The sequence below is a fragment of the Hesperophylax consimilis genome, chromosome 28, assembly GCF_061612785.1.
Source record: "Hesperophylax consimilis isolate HC1 chromosome 28, BYU_Hcon_1.0, whole genome shotgun sequence".
Lineage (NCBI taxonomy): Eukaryota > Metazoa > Arthropoda > Insecta > Trichoptera > Limnephilidae > Hesperophylax > Hesperophylax consimilis.
Window position 1 is genome coordinate 18479054 of NC_142863.1, and position 23243 is coordinate 18502296.

Here is a 23243-nt window from a genome sequence, read left to right on the forward strand (position 1 = left end):
CAAACAATCACTAAATTTCTATGGAAGTTCGTATGAGGAAAGTAATATTTTGGTAGTGGTAATAATAACAAAAAATTTGATCTTGTCTATACCGAAAATCAGTTGGTTGTATTTCAAATTTGTTTTCCATACAATAAAACTTTTCTGTGTTCTGCTTTATAAACGTGTTTCAGTGTTTTGTGGACTCTGTGGTCTACCAGTAAAACCTAAAATGCCTCGTTCTAAAGTGAAGAAATCCGGATTCCCTCATTTGTTCCGTATCGACTCCAAAAACATATCTGACGAATACACGCAAGAAGGTAGTGAATCCGCCCCAAACCAATATCACAACATACTGTATTTATAATTGTTTATCGGTAATGCAAACCTATGTATTTAATTCCTTGATGTATTAACTGCGTTAAGGGCCGTTATATTTGCCAAAATAACAATCTCACTCAGTGCTGTAGTCCTGTTGGTATAACCTCTTTCTGTTATATGCATTGTTTATGAGGCAGAGGTTGCAACGGAGCTATCGAACCTATAAACCATGGTGTCACCTTCATCCACCAGAACGTACAAAATCCTAAGTTATGTTTTTTGTTTGCTGGTAAATCGTATTTCCATTATACCTGTATATGCAATGGCAATAGTGATGACAAGAGCCAGTAAGAAAATGATAAAACTGGGAAATTGTACTACATCAAAATGATGTTAATTCTATAACTAAACATGAGAGTTACATGAGATGTATTGAAGAATTAAGATCTGCCAGTTATGTTAAAGCCACGTACACCCAATGATCTCATATAAGACACGCAAACTATGATTCAAACATTCTCTCCAAAGCCGGCATATTTCATTTTTCGTCTGTGGGCTACCTCCATATCTCTTTTTACAAGTATGCTTTCCGATGATATTGAAATTACAATGGTCACCTGTGAGTCGTGCCCATAATTGCACTTGAATGTGGGGAGTGGAGATTACGACAGTAATGTTGGTTCCCTTTGCCTGGCTTCCAATTGTCTTTCTAACTCATGTAGGGATATCTAGCAAAGTCTATAACCTAATACGAATATTCGTTCTTACTCGATTGAGTAAAACTGACGAGTAATAAGAAATGCTCGAGGCGATGTCCACACATGCGGTTTTATTCAACAAGATTTTGTATGTGGTTGTGTGCAGTTGCGTGCACAGTATTTTTAATCTGGGTAGGCACTAGAAAAAACAGCGAATTACCTAGTAAGTTTTTGATAAGAATGGTTAAGCTATTTGCTTTAGCCGATGTTTGATTGGGATTTCAGCCACATCAAATATCTAAATAACCACTTATATGCATGTTACAAACCCAACAGAATAATATATAAAACTAGCTGATGTGCCGGCGTTGCTGGGATTTATCCTTATGAGACAGACATATACCGTCTTGTACTCTTCTCTAGGCCTTTTTAAGATATACAAATCCATAGTACATTATTGTGATGTATCTCATAAGGTTTAGCCAGCGTTAGCAATGTAAGCACACTAAAATATTTTTTTACTACTTGATTGCAAAACATCTACTTTTCTCTACTTTCTATAAATATAATATGCATATACTATATATATATATATAAAACTTCCAGAAGAAATTGTCTAAACGATAGAGAAAACCCTATTAAAATTCATTGCGTAGTATAGCAAAACTTAGCGCACAAGCAGACAGACGCGGAAAGCAACTTTATTTTATACTATTTAGAGATTTCTATATTTTAATGAAAGCCAGTATATTATTATGATAATCATTTCATTAGTAAGGTTGTACTAATCAATAGAGGTACCAACTGATTGCTACATTTGTGATTTGTACCGAAAGGTACAGCCTTTTTCGACACTAAGGCCCTTCATACACAGATATACCTAGAAGCTACGCGACTGTGATGCAATCACAAATCGCCTACTGATATGCAAATCTTTAAAGCTGGTTTCTGAACATGGCGCTACTCGAATTATACTGAACTTGATCATTTTTTCACATGCATCCGTGGAGTTAATACAATGTCAAGTGCCTCTAACGATGAAGACAATATTTTCTCCATTATCTTTGTTAAAATAATAAAAAAATATCTAAAAGAAGATTTTGGATTCACCCATATAACGAAATTAATATTAAATATAGGGCATTCGTCGCCGTCAAGGAACTACACGAGAAATATGTCAAATATATACATATATTCACGTAAATTATAGGTATATAAACCCATCTCCAGAACAAATTTAACATTAACGTGCTACTAACACTGTCAGTAAACGTAAGTAGACGTCAAAGCCGTTGTCGACATGTCGCATTGTGTGCGAACATTAACCAAATAGTATGGCGGGTACTCGCGAGCGACATACATTTTTGTGTAGAATACAGTCCACATTATTTGAAAATGAAATGTGTTTCATTTTGCAAACTTAGTTTCTGCTTTAGACACGCAGATTTGTAGGTAGAATTTCACGCATATAGTATTTTTTAATATTAGGTTACATAGATTATGTAGGGTAGACAGTGCCTAGGGGCTTTGGAGTGCACTCCCTGATTGTGTGCATGCCGAACAATTTGACCCTCAGCATGCTGCAAGGCAGAAGAAATAGTGGCCACTACTAACTTGCATTAACAATGTAACATACGCACTCTAAGCCCGGCTTAGGCTCGAAGCTAGTAAGTACGAAAGAGATTAGGTGATCCAAATCACCCATAGCCGTCTCGTTCAATAATAAAAATACTAAGGACGGGTTGTTTCGGAGAATTTGAACAATTCATCAAATTTCAACGTTCATTTCCGGGTTCTGTGAAAGTCCTATTCAAGTTCTGTTATTATATCATTATAGGCTAGTTGCTTGACAAAACTGAAATTGAAACAGAACTTGAAAAAATCTCTCACAGAACTGGAAAATGAACGTTGAAATTTGATGAATTGTTCAAATTCTCCGAAACAACCCATCCTAATACTTTCGGTGGTGATTGATTTTATTCATTATCCATCTGTATGTAACTCCAGTTCAATGAACTCTGCGATTTAACTTGAATTTTAGTGTCATTTTTATTTTCAAAATTGGAAGTGTTGTTTGTTTGGAGAATTCAAACAATCTATCGATAATAATATAATATTTTTAACAGAAAATTATTTTAATTGCTATTTTAAAATTGGTACTTTTTTTGTTTTTAAATTATTATCAGTAATACATGTAAAGTTTTGTTTTGCAGTTAATGTTATCAAGCAGATCATTAACAACTACACAAAGGCAGCAATAAAGACAATTGAAGCGCAGCAGACCACTTATTTGGCTAGATACAGTGAGGCTGACCTGCAGAAAACCATCGGTCAGCTGGTAAGCATATTTAATTATTTTACATTAGCTCCACACGGCCCTGAGAAAAATAATCAAATAAAGTGTCATCTTTGGGGATGCTGTGTGGAGGGTATTTTTAAGGAAACGAAGCGAAGAAAAGAGGTGAGGGGTCGAGCACGACAAGTATTTAAAAAAAAACAATTATAATTGCACATTTCGGACTGGTATTTTTTGCACTGGCCCTACCCTGACTCCTGGCGAAAATAAAGGTACTGTGCGAATTTCTTTAATTTGTTTTAAATCTTAGTTAAAATATTTTGGAAAAAAAAATTACGCGTACCCAAGCTATAAAAGTACTAAATGAAAATCGAATATTATTTGAAATGCAACTCAATTAACCCCGTAATATGTTTATTTACGGTCCGCCTATCCGTATTTGCTCATACCTGCTTTCTTTAAATACGCCCGACATCTCTCGCTCGCTTGCACATAGGAGTTGAGTGGGTGCGGAACGGAGAAAGAGATTCGAATCAGGTTTCATGTTAATAAAAACCCTCATTCCAGGAATTGAATTATTTCACTAACAAATAATATACTATCCCTCTTGTGAAATACCGATGTAAACGAAAGGCATGAAAATAAATAAAAAAGACTTGCATTACGATTGGATAATTATGTACATATAGTTAAGACCTTTACAAAGAGATTGGTATATAATATTCATGTAAAAACATTGAATAATTCCGTGTTTTCTGCTATTGAAATGAGGTCGTCGCAAAAGGTAGAACCCCTTCCGGCGTTAAGCATCAATCGACCGAACGGGTAAAACTACCTTCCTGGCCGAAGTGTGTTAACTACCTGAGGAAAATAATTTCCTTCAGCAAACAAAGCAGCTTTAGGTGTAAGAAACTGCACAAGGTCGATAGGATTGGAAGCGGCGAGGACTCGAAATCTTATAGAGCATTTTTTTAACATTAACTACACACAAAAAATATTTTCCCTAGGGGCCTACGTTATCTTTGGGGATGCTGTGTTGGGGTCTTTTTGAAGAGAGGAAGGTGAATATGGGTCTTGAAGAAACACATGTGCCATACAAAGGCCGGAAAATCGTTCCACAGCCGAGCTGTTGTAAAACCGACTCGTTCACATGTGACAATTGTCAACCGTGTGCAAATATTGAGCGTTTTTCCCCACTATGCACTGGTGCCGAATGGATCAATGACTCTAGTTCCTCGGAGCATTTTTCATTGAAATACCGGTAGAACAAAGATATAATTCTCACTTGACGCCGGTGCTCTAAAGATTGCATTCCGTTTGTTAAGATGGGGGAATGTATCTAACGGACTGCCCATTTCTGCAGAGTCGAAGGATTTTTCACTTGATTCTCTCAATAGTGTCATGTCTTCATAGGAAATCATCCCTGACTCCTTCTACTATTCCCTTTTGTATTGTATCTATTCTACTTATACTACTTTTATTTTCAGAGATCAGAAAACAAGTTGAACTCTCTTCCCACACACTATTCTTGTTCAGAAAACTCTGCGACCAGTCAAAGAGACGACGGTAAATATTTATTTAAATTATAATATACGTAACTTTGTTGTAACAGATCAATTTATGTTTAAATGCTTACAAAACTGCAAGTATGCATTACTCATTTTACTTGAAGCTTTATTGAAAGGTTATGGGTTCAATCAATACTTACACTCGTACATACATATGGTGTCCGGTGGTAAAGTGCATTAACTTTGGGAGGTGATTCTACTCAACAGTACAAGTTAAAAAGATAATCTCTTTTTCGAAATCAATTGTTTTTCCATTTAAACTTTCACGCCTAACCCCCTTGGGTTTTTTAGTGTCCTGTTATACACTGAATAACGACGGCAGTATAGTATTCTTGCGTACTTTGAGGCACAAGCTGATACAGACTCATAAAAATCATCTCCTTTTGTATTACTGTGAGATGTATACCTACTGTACAATGGCGAAATTTAGTGTTGTTTACATAGAAAGAAATTCAAGTTCGTATGAAAAGGGCTTGAAAATAAAAAAAAAAGAGGGAACTACTTACAATTTTATGAAATAGTTATGTAAATATATTATCTATATCTTGAGTATGGTTCCATGATATTTCATCAAAATGACAATTAAACACTCCTTTAAAAAGTGATATAGAGTCATTAAAATTGATGAAACAAAAACTAGGTTAAATAGTTACCTATGTAACCTAGTTTTTGTTTCTTCACTTTTCATGACTTTATATCACTTTTTGTAGGTGTTTTGAACTGTTATTTTGATGAGATACCCGGTCACCGTTGAATATCTATAAGAACTGTCACTGCTGCTAACCAAATGAAATAAAATGAGATTTAAATGACTAAAAACTAAAATGTGAAAAAATTTCACAATACACATATTATATTTATTGACTTCTTATACAGATATGGTTTGAGATTTTCACAATACACATATATCTATTGACTTCTTTACAGATTTGATTTAGATTTTCACATTACACATATATTTATTGCAGATATGATTTTAGATTTTCACAATACACATATATTTATTGCAGATATGATTTTAGATTTTCACAATACACATATATTTATTGCAGATATGATTTTAGATTTTCACAATACACATATATTTATTGCAGATATGATTTTAGATTTTCACAATACACATATATTTATTGCAGATATGATTTTAGATTTTCACAATACACATATATTTATTGACTTCCTTACAGATTTGATTTAGATTTAGATTTTCACATTACACATATATTTATTGCAGATATGATTTTAGATTTTCACAATACACATATATTTATTGCAGATATGATTTTAGATTTTCACAATACACATATATTTATTGCAGATATGATTTTAGATTTTCACAATACACATATATTTATTGCAGATATGATTTTAGATTTTCACAATACACATATATTTATTGCAGATATGATTTTAGATTTTCACAATACACATATATTTATTGACTTCCTTACAGATTTGATTTAGATTTAGATTTTCACATTACACATATATTTATTGCAGATATGATTTTAGATTTTCACAATACACATATATTTATTGCAGATATGATTTTAGATTTTCACAATACACATATATTTATTGACTTCTTATACAGATATGATTTGAGATATTCACAATACACATGTATTTATTGACTTCTTATACAGATATCATTTGAGATTTTCACAATACACATATATTTATTGACTTCTTATACAGATATGATTTGAGATATTCACAATACACATGTATTTATTGACTTCTTATACAGATATCATTTGAGATTTTCACAATACACATATATTTATTGACTTCTTATACAGATATGAATTGAGATATTCACAATACACATATATTTATTGACTTCTTATACGGATATGAATTGAGATATTCACAATACACATATATTTATTGACTTCTTATACAGATATCATTTGAGATTTTCAAAAGTATTATCGTGATTGATTTTGGGAAAATATGTCGTGTTGGCTTTCTCCTCCTTTTACCAACGTTTCAGAGAGCCTTGCACTCATCATCGGGGCATCATCGCATAATTTTATTTATCTCTTAAGCTTGTGCTTTCATGTAGAGTGCCTCGGAAAGTTACCATACGGCACTTTACCCCCAGACACCTTGTATACTGTAGTTCATTCTAAAACTATCATTTCTTTATGTGACTAACCTATTTTATGGCTATATGTATTGTTTAATTTCAAATATGTACCAGAACCACCGAATGACAAACCGATAGAAGTAAGCTCAATTTTATCTTACTTCTTTTGAAATTGATCAAACACTTTAATTAAAAAAATTCGATGTTGATTGAAAAACTTTCAATCAACATAGAAATTGTTTTTTTGACCAGGTTATCAATTTCATTGGCCTGTCTTGTACACTGTGTCCAGAAATTCATAGTACAAGCGGAAAACTGGTGAATCTAGATGACGGAGTCGATTTTGTGTATGATAACTTTTTTTGATTTGAGCTATCGTTATCGAGTAGATCAAGTCGGAAGTTGGAATTTTTTAGGTAAAATTTGAAAATTAGCAGTTTAAGGCGATGCACTATGTCGTGTAATATTTTGAATCGAGCCGCTATCAATAACACACCTTACGTAGATGGCGATAAGGCTTAAATTCCCGCTTATCACCATCCACCTGTTTTGATTTATGCAAGAAAAAAACATGGTCAAAAAGTGCCTTTTATTTTATTTTGTGGATTTTCAGGCACAAATATTTAAATGTTTTTCTATCATTTTATAAATAACTTAATTTTCCACATTATACAATAAAACCATAACCGAAAATGGATTCGTAAGTAGGAGATTTTGAACTTTAAAGCAGCTTTCATAGGCCTTATACATTTTTTTTCTGGGCTTATAAAAAGTGTGCCAGACGTAATGTGTGACACACAAGACTGTAAACAGGGCGGTGATCCCAATCCGTGGAGGCGTATGATGCCTTCCTTCAGTGGCGTGGAGGGGTAGAACGGGGCGTCTGTGTAGCCGTTGTAGCTGGTCCGATGCTAGTACTCGTCCTTGCTGTAGAGTCCGGGTCTTTCGTAGGGGCAGAGAGGTCCGGGGTGAGGCGAGGGTCAGAAGAAGAAGAGAAGGCGAGTAGAGTCAGAAGTCGGAGCGAGGTAGAAGGCAGAGCAGAGAGAAGTGTAGAGCTGGTGGAGGTTGCTGGATATCTAACTTTTCTAGGGACTGTTGCCCGTTTTATAGGACCCCGGCGGCCTTCGCCGGACGAGCGACGCTCACACGGGCCCGCTTTCTCTTTGATTCCTGGAATCGAAGCCCGTGTTTGTGGCGCGCCCGCGGCCCGCCGCCGGGTTGGCTACCGCCTCTCGGCCGGTAATTTTGGGCTCGTGGTCGAACGCGACCACGGCCTCTCTTTGTTCAGACACGATCCTCAGAATCGCGCTTGGGGAACGTTCTGACGGCGAATCACCTCGCACGCTACGACGGCGCACGGCCCCTTGCTTCGGGCCGGGGCCGAACGTTCCCTCTCGTATAAGCACGACTCTAATAATCGTGCCCGAATTAAAATGCTCTCATGATTGTACCAGCTCTAACAATACTTCTCTGCCCGTATACCTCTATCCAAGCTCCGACGTTTCATTTATTGATAAGATTTTCATTTTACATTGCTTCATACATTTACATCTTTACATTATTACATACATTTTATACAATTTTATTTCTTTAGGACAGTTAGGATTCATTTAATTTTATTCCACAATTCTATATTTATCTTATTATCCTAATCGTGGGTGACCGCGGCCGAGCCCGGAGCAGTACGTCCGTCACAAAAAGACTTATCTAAAAAATACTCGATTATTTCAAAGGCCAAGATGTATTCTGCTCGCAGTATTTAATTAAAGCATCTGAAACATTTCTAGGCGACCAAATTTTCAAACCAAAAACACATGATTTTGTATTGCCACGTAGTGCATCTCCTTAATGGCTTTTAAAAATGCACCAAAGCGTAGTATACACAGCTTTGAAAGTTTCTCTTAATCAATAAAACTCCGGCTTCAACAAGACACTTGTACTTTTATTGTGAAAGATTGACAATGGCTCTGGTGTCTTGATTAGCAGGCAGTTGGAATAATCTGGACCCCGACCTTGAAGTTCTCACCTTATTTATTATCCTACTAGCTGTACCCCGCCAGGTCCGCTGTGGCTTAGTCTTTCTGTGCAGATAGAGAAACAATAGTGCTTGTCGCTTTTACGTACAACAGATGGCTCTGTTTTTGAAAAAAAGCATGTTTTTACCTGTCACAGGTGACATCTATTAATGTAGGTATATAAAAAAAAATGCGTATTTGAATGCAATGTCAAAATTTCAAAGCAATCGTTGAAGAACTTTCAGAGATTTAAAATTTTGAACAAACGAACATTAGTATTACATTTTTATTTACATGGATTATTATCGACAGCTAACGCCATCTGTGGGTGACATAATATGACTATTCTAGTCAAGGATATCAAAAAAACATAATGCTCAGATTCTCCAGTTTCCCACTTAATACAGTTTCCGAACTATTACTACCCAGAGTTTATTAACTGGCAAAATAATTTTTCTTTCAAATTGGTACATACAGATCACACTTCTAAGGATTGTCTGTTCAGTGTGGGCAGATAGCAGTGGCACTCATTGCTCTATGACCAAATACAGACTGTGTGTAATTTTTAAAGTTTGTGTATGCGCTGTGCTTTGAAAAATGCTATTTTATCATCACATTTCTGATTGTTGTGGCAAACTGAATAAATTACCTTTAATAAGATCCTTATCAAATTCATGCAAAAGATACATTGTCTTCCATTTTCTATTACATGTATCTTTAATATATTTTTATGGTTCATTTGACAGCCTCCGTAGTCGAGGGGTAAGGCTCTCGACTAGCAGGCTGGAGGTCGCGGGTTCGAATCCCAGCGTGCGCAAGTAAATTTTATTTGATTAATTTGTGTTATTTCACAATTTACTCATATTAAATAATATGTAGTATATTTGCGGCACGTTCCAAAGTGGAATATACTCTCAGTATCGCCCTGGTGTAAGACCACCATTAAGAATTGAAACGTTGCTTGAAATGGCTTTGGCCATGTTTGGTGACCAGATCTGAATAGCCGGGTACCTTCCCCTCCCCGTTACCGTCAGCCTCACAACATACCCCAATTGGGGATGCCATAGTCTCACTGGCTCCAGACGGTAGAGGGCAGTTGAGACTCTTGAGCAGTTTCACACATTAAAAAAATAAAAAAGGGTAGGCCTAGTTTTTCAGCCTTTATGGACTCCATCGATTTGCATTTTCAATTAGAACCTACATATTCAATATAGTGTTTCAAAATTAGACAGTAATTTATTGAAGCATATTCGGGAGTGATACATCGATATCCATACAAAAAACATCATTCACAATATTCTTTCGCATTGACGTTTTAGTTTTCAAGGGACCGGAAAAAAACAATACATTATAAATATGCGAGTTTCACTGCAAAGTAGTCCCAGACAGAGGTCGTACATACATCGTTGACGATTATCCTCTTCCTTCTCACACGTGGGAAAATTAAAAAAGACAAGATACTAGAAAGATGTCGTCACATATTCGATCTTTCTCTGGGACTACTATAAATGTTCTTTCCCTAAATAGATTGGATATGATAAACGATTGTTTCTGTATGCTGTTATTAGATGTTCAATAATATCTGTGGCCCACTGCTAATAGTACCTAAGTCAATTTTTTTCTATTGGGTTAAGTTGGTTCCCTCACGTGTCGGTAAGGAATTGACGAATGACGCCGAGAGCGCCTTGTTCCTTATATTTCTATTGGCGACCGTATTCGGGTCGGTGTGGTACGAGAACGGTGTTGTATACTTCAATTGACCGCATTCTTACTGCATGTGCTTTATGTCGATTCATTACCGACCGAGGGTGAGACTTGAAATGTTCTCAATAAAGTTGTGAATATTCTAGTTATTATTTTGGCCGAACCTCAGCTTTAAATCATTCTCTGCGTGACCCGGCCCAGTCTGAGTACCTTTTCTACATCGGCCTTAGCACTTTGTTTAACATTGGACCATGGATAATATAAAGTTTGACAAGAAAATGTAGGAATTTAATAAAATTAGATCTATTTTTTTTTCATTACTATGGCAACACCGGGTAAAGCTAGTCTTGAAACTTTTAGTACATTCAGATTTGTGAGGTTATTTAACTATCCCCCAGCCAAGTGGGGGAGTAGGTAGTACCCAAAAATTACTATCCTCCTTATATTAGCTTAAATACTTGACATATCATTTTAGTATTTTGCGTACTCCTGCGCAAATACATAAGTTACCATTAATAATTGACTGAATAATTAAGATTTCTATAGTTTAAGTCCATAAGACATAAAAATGCATGGGGTCGTCGGAAAACCCATATGGTTACAGACGTTTTGTTTGGCATCTTGGCCTGTCAAGAGTTAAACTGAAAAAAAAATTCCTTAGTTTCTTTCACATATTTTTTTTTTGATTTATTTAATATGTGCATTACAAAAATACAAAATTAAACAAGTTTTGATATTAAATTTCCTTAGAATCGTCTGTTTTCGGAAAGTATCGCAAACTTTTTAATATTCAAAATGGTGGCCGGGGATCTCATCAAAATGACAGTTCAACACACCTACAAAAAGTCATGAAAAGCGATGAAACAAAAACTAGGTTGAATAGGTTACATAGGTAACTATTTAACCTTGTTTTTATTTCATCACTTTTAATGACTCTATATCACTTTTTAAAGGTGTGTTTAATTGTCATTTTGATGAAATATCATGGAACCATTCAAAATACGCACCTGGACAATAGTGCTTTTTTAAAGATAATACTTTTACTGCTAAAACATTGTGGTGTTGCCATTTAAAAAAAATCTAAATGATTTCATAACCTCATTTTGTTGTCAGACTGTATAATATGTATTGGGGTAAAATTTATGCTTGTTGGCTTATCAATGTGTCTGTAGGAAAAGTGCAAAAACTCTGAGAGGTGGTTCTACATGATGGTAGAAGTAAAAAATGATAAATAATTTTTTTATAAATTCCATTGTTTTTTATCACATACAAACAATTCTAATTTTGTACCTGAAAACTACTTAAAAATGTTGAAATTTCTAAAAAAGTTATTTATCTTTTTTACTATCATGTTGAATCACCTCCTAACGTTTGTGCACCCTGTATCTGTACTTCTTCAATCTATGTACTTGACATTGTAGTTAAATAAAAGATACCTTTGTTTAAAACCGCTTAAATGATGCAGGTTGGAAAAATGGATGATAGAAACGAGGGTTGGGCCGTGTACCATTATTGGTATGAAACCGCATGCACAACGCATGTCGCCAACATTTTTGACCCATACTTCTGCAAATCGCATCTATGCACAGCTTTTTTTCTACCAACAGATCAAACGCATAATATCAACGGCACATTTCCATATAATAAAACCTTTTTGTTTCCGTCATGTATGTTTGGGAACAAGCAAGACATTCACGAAAATAATCACAACGGACCAGTGACTAGCAAGTTCAAACTTGCACTGAAGGCACTTCAAATGTTGGCCTGCCTTCTTCCCCAAATGGAAAGCCACCAGTGTTGCCAAATCGAATGCCACGCTGCCAGTCTCATTACATTATTTACAAAAGGAATGAATGCTGTAGAAATGAGATCTCTGAGGCGTATGTCTGGTAAAACCGTGTGAAAAAATGGAGATCAACAAACAATGCGAGGTTGATTCTAAGCATAATTAGTAAGATTGAGAAATGGACGCTTGGATGGTTTGGGCATGTAGTGCGAATGAACAAAGAACGGCAAGATAATCGTAGAAGAAGTCCTAGGCCCAAGGAAGACAACATGGCACGATCAAGGGATGTCAGGTCATTTCAAATAACAGAAGAGTATGTCTGAGATGATATATGAATGTGAATGACGCAAAGAGTGTGTGCCAAGAGAGAGTTGCATGTCAATCTATCCTCTCTGTCCACCCCAGCTAGGAAAAGTCGTGTGGTTTATTTATTAAAAAAATAGTATAAAATCATATGCCGCTCGTCTCACTAGGGAATTGCAGTGTCGAGATGTACAGCTTTTGGTTAGTTAGTTACATAAAGTGGTTTTAAACTAAGTTATACATGGTGTCCGGAAACTAGTGGTGCAAGCGGGAAACATTACATTATAATTTGGAGTAATTTTTTTGGTAAAATTTTTTCGTTTCTGAGTAAATCAAGTCCAAAATTTGAATCTTTTAGATCAAATTTGAAAAAATTAAAAGTATGGTTAAATGAAAAAAAAAAGGTTTTTTTGAGTTCTGTGATGTGGATTCACCAGTTTTCTGCTTGTACCGCTAGTTTCTGGACACCGTGTAATTAATTTATTAATAATGCAAGCCACAAAATGTATGTATCATTTGTTCATTCTCTTCAATCATGTGTAATGGCTTACTAACCCGCATCAATATCTTTTCCATCTAACCCGCTGTGGTTTTGTCTGGTTTGGGTGCTCCTCCTCCCGCTGTGTGTGGTATCGGCCGCTCTCACCAGGCTACGTTACAGAGGCGCCCGGCAGCGGAGGCCGGCCTCAGCAGTCTCGTCCCGCCCCCATGGCCCCGTCGGCCCCTGCAGCACCCTCCGCCGCCAAGAAGAGACCCTCCCGGCGACTGTCGCGCAGCCTGTCCAGGTCTCGCGCATTCACACGTGAGTCTTTTTTTTAAATTTTTACTCTACACGCCTGTCGCATATATTAATATCCAAAAATTGTGGCAATATGTGGTAGATTCAGTTGAAACAGCAAGCATTGTGAAGGTTAATAACTTATTCTGTATTTTTAACCCCTAGTGTGCCAGATACCCACTGTGGATTTGTTTGTAGCTCACTACACTTGCTTCGATTTTATGATATTTCTAACCTTGAATGCTCCTAATGTACTCGAATATATTTTATTCGCTTGGCAAGGAAATAATATATCTAAATATTATTCTAATTTATCTTTTCGTCACTTTCAAACATGTATGGGGTCTTGGTAGTGAGACAATGAAATATGATGTTGTTGTCACAGTGTTTATTGTGAGTCAGTATAACACATCAGTTGAGTTGCGCAGTTGGGAGATGGCTCTGGATTGATGATGATGATGACACCAGGCGTAGACGGCGATGACTGCGGTAGAATGGTCGAGATGCGGGTCAGTGGGTCGACACCGCGTTTATGGAGATCGGACTCGTCCGCTCGTTTGCACTGATGAAGGCGAGGAGTCTTCCGGTACTTCAGCGTGAACGAGGTAGCCGAAGGTGCGATGGACCTGGTCGACAGATGAGCGGGAGGTACAGGCTGGCGACGGTGATTGCGGAGCCGAGGCGCAGACGGCGATGAGCTGGTCGCAGGGTCTAGGCGCATTAGGCTAGCGCTGGCTAGGAATGATAGCCTGGCCCAGGGCGTTGAGGTGAATTCCCAAAAAGTCCATGGTTGTAGTCCGCACAAGTTCGGGTGTAGGTGTGTAGCGATGTGGTGAAGAAAGATCGAAGCGTGACGCGGGGGCCATAATGGCCGATTCCTCCGTTACGCCGAGTCGGACTTCTCGAGTGGGATGATGTCGCGTCGAACTTGTTGAATGGAACGATGTGGAATGAGAATGTACTTAGGTCCTCCACCTCTTATATAGCTACTGATTCCTTTGTTCTTGTCTGCCACGGGTTGGAGTAGCGTCTGGACGTCCAACCCTCAGGATTGCTGACTCGGTTCATTGTATGAATGTTTGCATCACCGTGTATGCAAACATTCTCTTATCAGCAGTTTACGTATCGCGGTTCCGATATTTCAATTGAAGTTTCGTTTGGTTTCATAAGTCTCATTGTTGACTCAGCTTCTTAACTCGTGCAGTTTGGTTATGATATGATGACCCTAGGAGCGGTGACGTAACCGCTACACGTGTTTATTTTATCTATGAAAAATTGTCAAATCTTGTAATACTGACTCAAAAGTCGTAGTACTGTATTTATTACTTATTATTACTGTGAAAAACGCTTATTTAACTGGAAAATATTTCGTTTTTCTCCACACTTAAATCAAAATCTCATTTTTGCAGTTACATTGAATTTATATTCGCTAAATACCACATAATAAATATATTAATATTTGCCCGAGTCGGCTACAGCGTTGTGCACGTCAACAACATTAACTAGGCTCTCGTCTAGTGCGTAAGCGGGGGCTGTTATACAGGTGTCGGCTTGCCGCGAGTTGCAAGTGAACCATGTCCGCACTGATTTTTGGTTACAGTTAAGATGTTATTGATTTGGAGTTACTAATTGTGGTGTGTTCCCTACAGCCTCCAGCAGCAGCTCGGTGTCCAGCGGGGTGATGCAGCCCCCGTCCAGCTCGTACAGGTCGGGGGTCAGCCGGCGGGGGCGCAGCTCCAGCGCCTCGGCCATGGGACGTCAGCCCTACCAGACCCCCTCCAGCAACCAGATGAAGAACTTCCCCCCCATCACACCCAAGGTACAGGATAATCCCTGCTATAACTGAGATATTCAGAAATTTGTGGTACTTTCCAAAACAAGACGGTTCTCAGACAATACTTTTAAACTTTTTTAAAAATTATTTTTGGCTTTGCAATGAAGAAATTGCTTTACATTTTGAAAGGATTTTGGAAAGGCGATTTTTTTGTATTTGTGAAATTTATGTATTAAAATAGTTCTTTAATATATATCGTCGCTGTTCTGTTTTACATCAATTTGTTTGCTTTACGGAACAGCTCATATATATATATATATATTTTTTTTATTTTAAAAAAGAAAGACAAACATTCCCGGGTTACGAATAACCTGACAATATTTGAAAATCTCCTACTACCACCACAGTAAGCTGAAAATGTTGCTTGTGTTGTGATGGAGGACTTGGCCAGCCGAGGAATTGAACACACTACGCCTGAGTGGGACCCAAGCGCGATGTCAACTCGGCCACCGACCGAGTAAAAAGAGTTTCTCATAAAAATCTCTGTGTCTCGCTCATTATCATACTTAGAAAGAGAAAACACCACACTTTATATTCAAATATATAAGTTAACCACAAATTATTATAAGCAATAATTATTCGCCTGTAATATCAATACAACTTGAAAATATCTCCAAAGTAAAAAAAGTTCTCCTAAGTTTAAATTTGTATTGATATTACAGGCGACTAAGTATTGCTTATAATAATTTATTATCCTTTGTGCTATGCATAAAAACATTGTCTTATAAACATTAGATTATCATTAACCCGTCGTATCCCGGAACCGCATATGTGAGTGCAGCACATTATCTACGAATTAAAAAAAAAAAAAAAAAAATTATGTGCGATTTTGACCCTTATGTATAAGGAATTTGTATGAAGAACAAGGTCACAATCGCTTGGGCTATTCTCGTTCTTTACGCAGCAAATACCGGAATGACTTCTAGCTTTTCAGATTTTTTACAAAGAATTTTTCTGTGGAATGCCAACGAAATATTTGCCGCGTTTTTAGTGTCAAAGCGTCTTCTTTCATTATTTTTGATATAAATTGATTGTGTAATAATAGATTTGAGGTATCATCAGAAAGATAGTTTTATCTACATTATTTTGATGTAATTTTTATAATATTTCACCCAAGAAAAGTGAAGAAAATTAACTTCGTAAGAAATGTCAAAATTTTTACGTCATAATGAATAATTATATTTTTAGCATTATTTATTTACAGGTTTCTTGTACAAAATAATATTATTAATAACAGCAGTTGTATAAACTACCGAAATCTGGAAGAATTGTTATCATATACTTATATAATGCGACACAAAAAAAATTTAAGTGGACACTTGACGTTTGATTTTGAAATTTGAGCTTTTGGAAATTGAGCTAGGAATTTCCTGGTACACCACAGGTTAAAGAATAATAAGTTAACCACAGAATAATTAAAATTCAATCATCTATGAAACCAACTTTATCAATGACAAAGAACAGCTTGGTGTTGTAATGGCGTTTTTAATACCATTTTTTTCTCAATTTGTACATTTTATTGTGAAACTAATGTCTGTTTGTTTGACTTTGTCAGGTGACCCCGCACACCCCCATGTCTGTACTGAGGAGACCGCGCCAGGGGGAGATGGTCATGTCCCTCTCCGGTAGTCCCCTGCTTCTCGGAAGGTTTGTACATCATGGCATTATAACATCTCGCTAAATATACTGAAAATATGGACGCGCTTAATATGCACATTTTATATTCAATATACTGTAGTAGTTGGATAATAATGATAAGTAAGTATTTCAGTTTCCAGAAAAATGGAAAATAATGCATTTTAACACAATTCGACCGGGAAAGGTAGTTCTAACCGTTCGGTCGGTTGATACTTAAGGCCGGGAAGAGAAGTTCTACCTTTTGCGCCAACCTCATTTCAATGGCAGAAAACACGGAATTATTCAATGTTTTTGTATGAATATTATACATTATACACCAATCTCTTTGTAAAGGTCCAAACTATATGTATATAATTATCGAATCGTAATTAATTAGTTAGTTAGTTAGCCTCTTTCGTTTACAATGGTATTTCAACAAAAGGATTAATTTTATACCCTGAAGATGTTTGTGCTAAGCGAATTTTGTGGTTATAAACAAATAATTGTTTTATTTTCATTAATATGTCAAATCCAAAGATATTAGAAGAACGAGATGTGCTATGAGCAGTTCATACTGTGTGGAATTGTTTTGCCCAGTGTCGCTGGTTTTGTTCACCAATACTACTGCACACCTTCGCTTACGCTAAGGTATCCGCACTAATACATAGAACAGATTTCGTGCGTACACGTCCCGATACCGTTCAAAGTACCCTAATTAGGTAGTACTCCGCCTACGGTCCGGCGGCCAACATAGCATATCTCGTTCTTCTAATATCTTTGGTCAAATCACACCTGACTTCTTTCTACCAAAATGTGAATAATTGAATTCTAGAATTAATGTTGCTAAATTTGAAGTAACCAACTAAATATTATGTAAAATTTGCAGTGCTGCCGGCGTGGACGAGATGGCCAATTGTAACATCCCCCTGACGGACGGCACGGTGATCTCGCTGGTCCCGTACGCGCTGCGCAAGTCCCAGGTCACGCCCGCCATGCACTACATGGGCCAGGACACGTACGACCAGTTGGCCACCCTGCGCCGCAATCTCGACATCGTCTGCAAACTGGGCGCACAGAGAAACTCTTGAAATAGCCCATCACCAATCTAAATTACAAAGTGGTAGTAGATGTTCTCAGTATCGCCCTGGCGGAAGGCCGCCATTCATAATGAAAACATTGCTTGAAATGGTGTTTGGTTGCCAGATCTTGATAGCCAGATACTTCTCTACCTTCGTCTTCCTCTCCACATAACTTTCAGCATCACAACATACCCGAATGAGCTTAGAGCACGCCGAGAACAGAACTTTTAGAATTTTTGTAATACCAGTAATAGTTTGTGTATAGTACCGAAGATATAAGCCGTTAATATGTTGATTTTTTGCGGCCGGCCCAGAAGTGTGTGATGTCACGGGACGTGCGCCGCGGTACCGTAGCGCTGCTATTCGGATTATGAACTGTACTGCTTGTGATTTCACGGGAAACTATTGCGTACGTTTTACAAATGTTCGCTTTAAAAGCTCATAACTCCGTCATTTTTGTAGATATTGAAAAACTAGTTTTACTCTACTAAATAACTCTTTAAATTCAATAAATTTTCATTAAAAAAAAAGATCTCATTGGGGATGCCAATAGAATAAAGAAGAACACCAGAAATGCCTTGCCAATGTGGCCACTGACTTATTACCTTTTGGTTCTAGCCCATTTAGCACTCGCTCTGTCTCTTTTACACTTGCCTGACATTGTATATCGCCATCTTTCATAATGATGTCGAAACAGTTCTGTATTTGAAATTTATGCCAAGAATGGTGATTTTTTTTTGTTTTCGTCTAGTTTCTTGTGTTCTTTATTCTATGAGGGTGCCATAGTCACACTGGCTTCGGACGGTCGAGAGCAGTTGGGACTCTTGTGCGGTATTCACGCATGCAGAATCTTTAGTTACGTTGTACTACTACATACAACTCTTTTCTTCAATTCTTCGTTGTTACACCGCCACTTCCCACTCTGTCCGCTTCACAGTTATTCTTCGTTTGTATGGCGGGAGGACATCTGGATCTGCCAATCTAGGGCCTCAGGTATCCTCGTCAATCCCGAGGAATGAACCGAGCGGGCATTCGTTGTCACATATGTCATGGTCTGCACTGCGATTTTGACACACATTGTAAATATTACCACTCGTGCAAGGAAACGTCTTGACTCCTGCTGTCTTCCTCCAGCTCCTCGTGTCCAAACAATCCTACCTCCCGTTTTCAGATATTTAAACAATCCTTCGTCGTATTATAATGAAACGTATTTGTTGAATGGTTATCTCCCATCTCTGCTACGTGTCCTGCCCAACGGAGTCGCCCCAGTATTTTTGGACAATTATTAGGATATCTTGCGGTTGTAATTCATTCACCATTTCATTGTATAACTTCAATGATCATTCTCTCAAAGGGATCTAATAATCAGGGCCTTCTATGTGGAGTTAATGGATATTAATTTTTAAAATAAAACACTCAATTTCTTACCTTGTATTGAATCCTTTATTAAGACATAATTGCAAAATGTTCAATATACGTAATAAGCAAGAAACGTGTCTTCTCAACTCTCGCAAATAATATATTAACCCCTAGGTGCCGGAGCCCTGCATTTGCAGTGTTGAATAATTGTGTCCACGCACTTACGAAGCACTTCAATTGCAGTGTCGAACGTATACATTCATTTTGCCGTTGCGTATTACTTTTACTGGGTTTGTTAACACAGACACCAAAATATCAAGTATGGTATTGTCTTCGTGTATTCTTGCCGGCTCCTACGGGTCAATAGATGAACTGATACATTTTGTTAATCGGTGTCTAGTGTTTGTATGTAAGACAAGCTGAGCAATCTAGTATAATTTGATGTGTAAATAATTATTAACGAAGTTATGTATATTATTTTATTGTATCGTTTTCACTGTAGGTATTTTGTCTTTCTTTTTATTTAACTCATCTGCCGCTGTGTGTACGTTCTTGCTTGCAGTCCGTGGTGTCTGTAAAAACTTTGCCTGTTCCAAGAAATGAAAGAAAATAAATCCTAAAAAATTTATGAATCAGAAACGTGTTTTATTTTCCTTTTTTCTTAGGGCTTGCACAGCTTTACAGTATACAAAGAAACATACCTTTACTGGTGATTAATAGCGCGTTTATAAGTTCAGTTCTAACCTAAAAATATTGTGATTTATCTATGGGTATTATGCCGTGTTGCGCTTTCTCCTTCTTTAGCCAACGTTTCGGACAGCCTCAAAGCGTCCATCATCAGGGCAGATGTGTAAATTGTGGCAGGGCTGGCCCAGAGCCAAATGGCGCTAGTTAAAATCTCAAGGGCGTTAGGTTTTATCAGCGCATTGGCTCCTTGCGGCTAAGTCGCCACCCGCTGGCCCTGGATCGTGGTTAAGATTGTGTTTATGTAAGTAGAAGCAGGTTCCTTTGACAACTCGACGCATTGAAAAATCGACACACCTTTGAAAACTCATTAAAAGCGATGAAAAAAACTAACCTGACACCAATATTTAGCCTGTTTAACCTAGTTTTTATTCATCACTTTTCAAAAGTATGTTGAGCGATACCATGTTGCGCCCTCCAGCCCCTCTGTAGCCGGTATTGCAGTATAATTTGTAAATTTAATGTGGTTTTCGGCGTTTAGTTTTGGTGTAGCCATCAAGTATCGGATATCAAGAACTTTGGCTAAAGAAGGAGGAAGCACAACACGGCGTAATACCCCAAAAATAAATCCCGATAATTGGCAGATTATTCATAACATGTGGATGTTTCTTTTTTTTTTTAATGTTATCGCTTCTGATTATGTAGCTCTTGACCATAAACATAATCTTTGCGGAATTTTTATACGCAATATTACATATCTAACCTTTACGACACAATCTATTTCATCACGGGGCACTCTTTCACCCGAAGTCTGTGCGTTAGTGAAATAGGATAGGATAGGATCACATATTATGCGATATTCGCAGATGAATCACAGATGTGACAGCCGTGTTGATCAAGTTAATTTACGTTCTAAGAATTTTTCAAAATACTAATAACCAGGAACGAACAACAAAAAAATTCTCTTTAGAGGGGAACCAAAGCCATCTAAATCACAGGTTAGAGGTGGTTTTGGTAGATTACCGCATTAGGAGAATAAGGAACTCCAATCCCATGTTTTATTTTTATTTTCAATAATGACCTTCGAACTTGAATATCAGTATTTTTTAAAATTTTTACAGTTTTAATAGTTAAAATAATTTTGAAAGATTTATTTTTTCGGGTCTCCCAAAATTGCACCAAATCTATGGATGTGACGTCACTACCAATCTTTTTTTTTTTTTTTTTCAACCGGCGCTGTATTTTGTATGGTACTTGAGGCGTTTTTTTTATCCTTAAGATTACCCGCTTTTAACATTGAAGAACGTTAGGTAAAATGTCAGCATCTCGTCACTGATATTATTGTATTGAACCAAAGTGCAAAAATACATTGTAGACCATACATATAATACTCACGTAGACCGGTTGTTGCTTTATTCATTTTTAAATGAGGATTTATAAATTCTACGTATACATAATAACTTTTTCTCTGGAGTTCCTTATTATTCAATCTGATGTTAACAAACAAAAAAATTCTTTCCGTCCAATTGCGGAGAATCTCAAGCTTTCAGTCGGAGTACATATTATTCAATGGTTATGTTTGTTTACCGATAGTGGGACTGTAGTCAATTTATGTTTCGAAACGTGAAATAAAATCGCTCGACTTTGTCTCACCTTTCGGACGGCTCATTTGTTTTAATTTACTAAACTTATTTATAGAATATATTGACCCACACTTACCTACTCTTGTTCTTCCTGTTTTTATTATAATTATGTAGGTATTGATATTGTTTTTGTGTAAATTAATAAATTTGTAATTTAAATAAATGTTGCTTTATTTCTTTACAAAAATAACATAACGTTTGTATAACATTCTGTAGGTACTGATAAAATATATATAAAAATGAGAACTTTCATAATTTATTTAACTAGGTCTCAAACTGTTTTTATTTTTAGTTAACCACTTGAGCGATGATGTATTAAAAAAAAAAAATGCTTTGAGCGATGGGAGGTATCCAGGCGTCCAGTTTTGGATTTGCCCGCGCTTATTCAAAAAATCAAACTTGCCAATATTAATATGGAAATATACAAACTGCATACTGCAATATAAAGCCAATGAATCCATCTATATTTCACAGTTTGTTGCATGTTTGTAGGTTTTATAAATTTAAAAAAATATATTAAAATCTTAAAAGCTTGAAATTTGTATGTTTGTTTATAGAAATCGTCAAAAATAACTAACTAACTAATCCTTAGACCGTTTCTCCGCATAGAGGACGGACCGCCAAACAACTCGGTCTTGGCACATACTCCTTGCCTCATTCACATTCATACATCGTCTCATACATACTCTTCTATTAATCTGACTCAAGTATCTGATTCACTGATTCACTTCACAAAAATTTTACTTAAGGCGATGCCATACTTAGAAATATCATGTGTTTTTGGATTGAAAATTTGGTCGCCTAGAAATGTTTCAGATGCTTTAATTAAATACTGCGAGTAGAATACATCTTGGCCTTTAAAATAATCGAGTATTTTTTAGATAAGTCTTTTTATAAGCCCAGAAAAAAATAATGTAAAGGCCTATGAAAACTGCTTTAAAGTTCGAAATCTCCTACTTACGAACCCATTTTCGGTTATAATTTTATTGTATAATGTGGCAAATTAAGTTATTTATAAAATGATCGAAAAAAAATTAAATATTTATGCCTGAACATCCACAAAATAAAATAAAAGGCACTTTTTGGCCATGTTTTTTTCTTGCATAAATCAAAACAGGCGGATGGTGTTAAGCGGGAATTTAAACCTTATCGCCATTTACGTAAGGGTTGTTATTGATAGCGGCTCAATTTAAAATATTACACGAAGTAGTGCATCGCCAATAATTTATATTTGTGACGATTTTTTATAGTACTAAGGGTGCTATTAAAAAAACATTTCTCTGAACTCTTCTATGCTACTCGTGGTAGATTAAATACTTAGGACGGGTTGTTTCGGAGAATTTGAACAAATCATCAAATTTCAACGTTCATTTACGGGCTCTGTGAAAGTCCTATTCAAATTCTGTTATTATATCATTATAGGCTAGTTGCTTGACAGAACTGAAATAAAAACAGAACTTAAAAATATCTTTCACAGAACTTGAAAA

General features: G+C 36.5%; 1 protein-coding gene across 2 annotated transcripts; it reads left to right on the plus strand.

Annotated features, from left to right (window-relative positions):
- Positions 1 to 107: 107 nt before the first annotated feature.
- On the plus strand, positions 108 to 21056 carry LOC149410299 (uncharacterized). 2 transcript variants are annotated; one of them, XM_089648504.1, is made up of 7 exons: positions 108 to 299; positions 3212 to 3336; positions 4782 to 4860; positions 13412 to 13564; positions 15190 to 15359; positions 16930 to 17021; positions 17878 to 21056. In XM_089648504.1, the coding sequence occupies exons 1-7, from the start codon at positions 212 to 214 to the stop codon at positions 18077 to 18079; spliced, it is 909 nt and encodes a 302-aa protein (XP_089504630.1). In that variant the 5' UTR covers positions 108 to 211; the 3' UTR covers positions 18080 to 21056. The 2 variants fall into 2 exon arrangements, with proteins under 2 accessions (XP_089504630.1, XP_089504631.1); XM_089648505.1 differs by having other exon boundaries at positions 13424 to 13564.
- The last annotated feature ends 2187 nt before the right edge of the window (positions 21057 to 23243 follow it).

What these genes read in the sequence shown, in the direction of transcription:
- LOC149410299 (XM_089648504.1), top strand. Translation starts at nt 212, where the DNA reads ATGCCTCGTTCTAAAGTGAAGAAATCCGGATTCCCTCATTTGTTCCGT. An exon ending in TGACGAATACACGCAAGAAG is followed by an intron (nt 300 to 3,211) that starts GTAGTGAATCCG and finishes TTTGTTTTGCAG; the next exon opens with TTAATGTTATCAAGCAGATC. An exon ending in AGTCCCCTGCTTCTCGGAAG is followed by an intron (nt 17,022 to 17,877) that starts GTTTGTACATCA and finishes TAAAATTTGCAG; the next exon opens with TGCTGCCGGCGTGGACGAGA.